This window comes from Strongylocentrotus purpuratus, unplaced genomic scaffold (assembly GCF_000002235.5).
Source record: "Strongylocentrotus purpuratus isolate Spur 01 unplaced genomic scaffold, Spur_5.0 spur5_scaffold_16, whole genome shotgun sequence".
NCBI lineage: Eukaryota > Metazoa > Echinodermata > Echinoidea > Camarodonta > Strongylocentrotidae > Strongylocentrotus > Strongylocentrotus purpuratus.
The window spans coordinates 1,895,770-1,901,769 of NW_022145601.1; the positions used below are offsets into that span (position 1 = coordinate 1,895,770).

Here is a 6,000-nt window from a genome sequence, read left to right on the forward strand (position 1 = left end):
TGAGTGGTCTTTATATACAAGTTTCATTGTATATTGCCCCTCCATTCTTCATTAAGCAATGATGAAGTAACCCAACACAAAGACCCTGTGACAAAACTTGTGCATATAAAAGGGGCGATATTTTGGAAACAAAGAGATGATTGGTTCTACAAAATTTAAAGAATAGCAACAAATATAGCTTTCATATATCTGTATTCAGTGCTGTTTTGGAAACAAACAAAATCATAGGCACACCTAACAATACTTCCTATGTTCACTCATCGGTTGGTGTAATACAAGATACAGAAAGGGAACACACGCCACCTACCAACATCACATTTTCCACAGCATAGATTTACGTTCACATAGAATTTGATAGACTCTCGGGTCCTCATTTCTTCTCAAAATTTCATATTCTTAACAAATCTATCCTTTGTTATATATATAGAAGTACTTTATAAAATCATGCCATCATATCTTGCTTTAATGAAAATCAAAGCAATACAGAACTTTTACTTACCAATTCAATGGCATCATTTCTCTCCTCATTTTTGCGATGTAAATCTTTGACCATGTCAATGTTTGCACTGATTCGGACTCGATCTCCGGCTTTAAAGTCCACCACCTATTACCACAACATACACACATGTAGCAGTCATAACATTGTTAAAAATAACTTTCTTGATTGTCATACTGCTTTCATTCTTTAAGCCCATACATTTTTTCAAAATACTCTGAAAATTTAAATTTTTAATTTTGAACCCCAAAGCTGTTCTTTGACTTCTAATTTACAAACATCGAAAAATCTCATTATCAAACTTCATAGAAAAATGGTCATGAAAATTATCAGCAGCTTCTAAATTAATATATGTACATGTAGCTTTTAAGGCATTGGTCGACTACTGGATAATCGCTGGACTACTACATCTACTTCTATTACACTTACAATGGATATCTTACATATCCTACATAAAATGTGACAGCTGGGCTTTTCATCTACAACAGCTGAAGAGCTAAAGACCAGCTCAGCAATTCTTTCTTTTTTGATACAAATATCTACTGTAGAACTGTTTGCATAAACTTAATTTCCTTGTATTTTTAAATATCTGATACGTCACCTTCTTCAGGGCGAAAGGCGGCATTGTCCATTTGGTCTTGTCATCGTACATCACTTGAACCCAACCCCTGTGGTCGACGACCTCTACGCTACCAGATCTTCCAATTTTCTAAGATTGGAAATCAGTCAAGGGGAAAAATTTAAGAAGAATCTAGAAAGAAACAGCTGTCATAAATGATTGTGGTTATTTTAGATTTAGATGACCATTTGCAAAATACAAAACATACAGAATTTCCTCCTTGCTATCTTGCACTTATTTTGCTGTTTGGATGAACTATATTTCCAAAAGAAATTGGGAGACATGATTTATTTATATCCTCCACAAAATAAATATGAAAGTAGTTCTCAGGACTATCAGTTCAGTTTTCTGTTCCCTGGGCATTGCATTTCAGATAACAACATAGATTGTGTTTAGAAGCCAGGTCTTAGTACGGTAAGGGGGGGCATTATGCCCCCCCCCCCCCCCCCTCTTAAAGCGCTATATAAAAGCGGAATTATTATTATTATTTTTATACTGGGTAATAAACTTGATTCCATGTCAGTAATAATAATAATAATAATAATAATAATAATAATAATAGTGGGTTCTTGTATAGTGCTCATGTCGCTCTAGCATATATGAAAAAATTAATTAGAAACTTTACCTCTATAAGACTGTTATCCCAATTCGCTCCCGTTTCCTCTTGAAAAATGTTGAGCATCTCTGTATCCATGGCAATCATCACCTTTCCTCCCTTCTTCCATGTCTCTGTTTCTCCTTGGAATCAAAGAAGATCAGGAGAAACATCATTAAGATCATCACTATCATCATCATCATCATGACCATCCTCATTATATCATCATCATTATCATCATCATCATTATCACCACTACCATCATCATTATATCATCATCATTATCTTCATGATCATTATCACCACTACCATCATCATTATATCATCCTCATTATATCACGATCATCACCATCATCATCTTCTTCATCATCATCCTCATTATCCCCACCACCATCATTATCACATTATCATCACTATATCACGATCATCATGATCATCATCATCCTCACTATATCACGATCATCACGATCATTATCATCCTCATTATCACCACCACCATCATCATCATCATTATATCATTATCATTATATGACGATCATCATCCTCATCATGACCATCATCATATATCATCCTCATTATATCACCAATATCATCCTTATCATGACCATCATCATTATCACCACCATCATCATTATCATCAACATCATCATCATCATCATCATCATCAATACCAATGTCATCATCATCTTCATCAATATCATTGTAAATATCATCAAAATCTGCATCATTATCATCACCATCATCATCATTCTTATCATTCCAATCATCATCATAATCATCATAAATATAATGATCAATACCATCATCTTCATTATCAACAATATCATCATTATCATCATCATCATCATCAATATAACAATCACCATTATTATTTAAAAACAGGATGGGTGGTACAAGCCGTCTTGTTAAGAACTGTCTCATACTGGTAATGCAGTATATACCAAGCAAATCTAACTTATTTTTGTATTTTCAGACCAATCCCTAAGATATATATTACACATTTATTCCATTAGATGATATAATGAATGAATATTGTGATAATTCTTTTTTAAATGAGATCAAAAGGGAAGTAAGAAAGTGTGTACCTATTAGTGGAAGATGATCTTGATAGAAGTCCAGTCCAGCCGCAGTCTCAACAGCTTTGAGCTCAACCTTCCCATCATGTCCCACTCGATATTTGACCGAAGCACCTTCCTTCCATTGGACGATGGCAGCACCCTTCTTGAAACATTCTGACCAATCACAGACATCAGTCACTGTGCCTACACTCTTTCGCCCACCTGATAAGATAAACATTCATGGTTTATAACCCCATGAAAAAAAATGGATTTGTATTTAGAAATTAAGCATATGGGGAGGGCTTAAAAGTATAAATTATAGCATGAAGGACCTGTACGACATTTCAACATTACTTTGTTGAGAATGGTATAATACAGGTTAGCAAATGTAGTGCATGCTGGCAGTCTGTAAAACTTCCAGAGATCCCTCCCGAGGTTTCCTGAGGTAACCAATGCCCGCATTCCATTAAACCTCATTTATCTACCTCACACTACTTGCAATCTTTGTGATAGGACGCATAGCCTGTTGAAGACTACTAGCAGCTAGAAGAAAACCAACAGGAAGAACGAACTATCAAATGATATCAATTCAAAGTGCACACTACAATGTATTTCCTCATATACATGTAACTACCTATTACTAGTATATATTTCAAGCCTGTAGACAACATATTGTGTTACTCAGTATGGGAGCCTATTCACATACAAGTTATGTCTTTTATTTAGGCTCTCTACATTTTACATTGTTCTACCTAGCCTGTTATATATACATATTTCGAAGTTTCGTACTTATTTTCCGTACATAATATATTTGATTTGAAATCTATTCTTATAATAATATACGCCTGTATAAAAAAGAAAAGAATATAAACTGTTTTTCTATGTAAAATGTGGAATAAATAAAACTTCAAACTTCAACTTCAACATACCGTCTTGATTGCCTGAAGTCCCATCTGGTCTCCTACAGACTTTGGCACCAACAAATATACCATGAGAGGTCACACTCTTGCTCTCTTTTCTTGCTTTGACCACAACCCTGGGGTACGTGTCAAACAGAGGATTAAGATGAAAAGGAACTTATCAATAGAAAACAAAACTGAAACAAAATAACATTTGCTGGGTAAAAACAATTACCCCTGCATCATATGTATTTTATCTTTAGAGCTGCCATATACCCCATGTCCACACACAACACTTTCCGTGATTAGGCGTGATTAGTTATACCGTTTCGGGATAGTTATACGATGAAATTGTGTGTGTGGACACTTACTTTATATGATCCTTCGTATAATGAAACGATGCCCAAATCTGCGTTTTGTTATACGATGTATAAAGAATCACGCCTAATCACGGAATGTGTTGTGTGGACGTAACTAGTATAACTAGTCGAACTAGAACGATATAACTGGGCGGGGCTTAACGTGACCTCGCGCGAAAGGAGACCTGACCTTTCATTTCCGCTTCTATTTCATGACCGCAGTAGCAAACTGCGCACTTACTGGGTATACGACGTTTGCTGTAGAGTTTCGGGATTACTTTCTTGTGTGTGTGTGGATACCCTGGAATTTATACAAAGATTCTTCATACGACGTTTCTTGTGTGTGGACACCCTTGAATTTATATGATGATTCTTTATACAACGTTTTGTTATAGAGTTTCGGGATAAATTGTTTTGTGTGTGGACACGCTGACAGTTATGTTTATGGGTTCATAGTGATTTCTTTCAAATTTAGGAGGCGAGATGGCTTAGTCAGTAAAGCGTCTGCCTGTCGAACTAAAGATTGTGGGTTCGAATCCAACACAGGAGGATGACTAAAGCCTGCGTTTTGTGTTAACACGCCCTTTCCGTTACTTAGATGCAGGCTATGTTACAGTGGAAACAACATTCTGTCCCTCACATAGGATGTTAAATGGAGTTAGGTGAGTCACCACCTTTGCAGGTTACAAAACCGCTACACTATACATTTAAAAGTAGGGGAAAGAGACCCGAGAGTTACAGTCATACGGTTCACTTTTTGCCTCTCAGGCATAAGTGACGCCAACTACTTAATAATAACAATAATCAAACTTCAGCAAATATAACTGCTATTAAATGGTGAGACAGGTGGTAGATTATATAATACTATAGTGCTAGAAACTTGATGGAACAGACAAACTTTGAGTACGAAACATCAGCTTTTACAGCCACAATACCTAAATGAGAGTATAAAGGAGTAGGAACACACTGTAAGTTTTTTTTAATTACAGTAACTAATTAGTTACGGTACACGTATTGAAATCTAAAACAATTAATAGCTGATCACTTTTGAAAAGCACTTTCCAAATATATTGTACAATACTGCATGGAACTTTAGTACAAAAAGCAACCTCCTACCCAGGATCTTGAGGTCCATCTATGCGTAGAAACTCATGCTCTGTATCATGAGAGCCAGACATGTAGCACTCGGTGCAGAGGTTGCAGTGTATGCATAGAGTACATCTCCAACGGATTCCTGCAATGTTATCTGAAGCACATCCAATGCAACGAACAAACTTGTGGAGTACACCTACAAAAGAAAGTGATATCAGAAATTGCCAGTATGAGTGGTATAGCATAGTTTTAGCCAGGGACAGGGGGGTGTCACTCCCAATATGACACACCCGCGTCCAGAAAAAGCTTTGAAAGGGTGTCTTTTTCAGCTACATGGTGTCGTCAAAACAGATGCAGGAAGAGATCCTATAATCTTCCTTTCTTCTCCTCTCTCGATCCTTCTCCCTCTTTTTTTCTCTTTATATTTTGAAATTGTAAACCCAATAAAACAAACATATACATGTAGACTAGAAGAGTACTTTCATAACAAATTTACATCACTCTCTCCACTGATGTCACTCTTTCTTCCGATCGTCTTTTCAACTAAGAGTTTAGCAGTTTCTTCAAAAGTTAAATAGGAAGACTACTTTTTAGATATTAAAGGGAGTGTATCATGGCCATCTACGTCTTCTTTTGGACAACTGCACGTAAACGAATGGACTTGATTAACTGGGTCAGCGCACACTAAACTGGATCAGCATGCGTTAGCATTCGCGAAACAGACCAAAGTTCTCCTCAAGCTTCGGTTTCGTGTATGTTGCATGCATGTGAATGCTGTGGTCGCGTCGTCCGTAGTCGTATCATACCCGATTGGCCCCAGGTAGGGCCACGGGAAAGACACATAGTCTCGTCATGACACACTCCCTTTAAATCAATTTAAAG

General features: G+C 36.6%; 1 protein-coding gene across 1 annotated transcript in view; it reads right to left on the reverse strand.

The window, feature by feature from the left end:
• LOC590614 (E3 ubiquitin-protein ligase MIB2) overlaps nucleotides 1-6,000 on the reverse strand; it is a 32,500-nt gene that overhangs the window by 25,937 nt on the left and 563 nt on the right. Inside the window, exons 2-7 of the mRNA XM_030987641.1 lie at nucleotides 5,143-5,314; nucleotides 3,698-3,804; nucleotides 2,796-2,990; nucleotides 1,741-1,853; nucleotides 1,098-1,205; nucleotides 500-604 (exon numbers count right to left, since the gene is read on the reverse strand). Coding sequence (XP_030843501.1) covers nucleotides 500-604; nucleotides 1,098-1,205; nucleotides 1,741-1,853; nucleotides 2,796-2,990; nucleotides 3,698-3,804; nucleotides 5,143-5,314 — 800 coding nt within the window. The remainder of the gene's footprint in view (nucleotides 1-499; nucleotides 605-1,097; nucleotides 1,206-1,740; nucleotides 1,854-2,795; nucleotides 2,991-3,697; nucleotides 3,805-5,142; nucleotides 5,315-6,000) is intronic.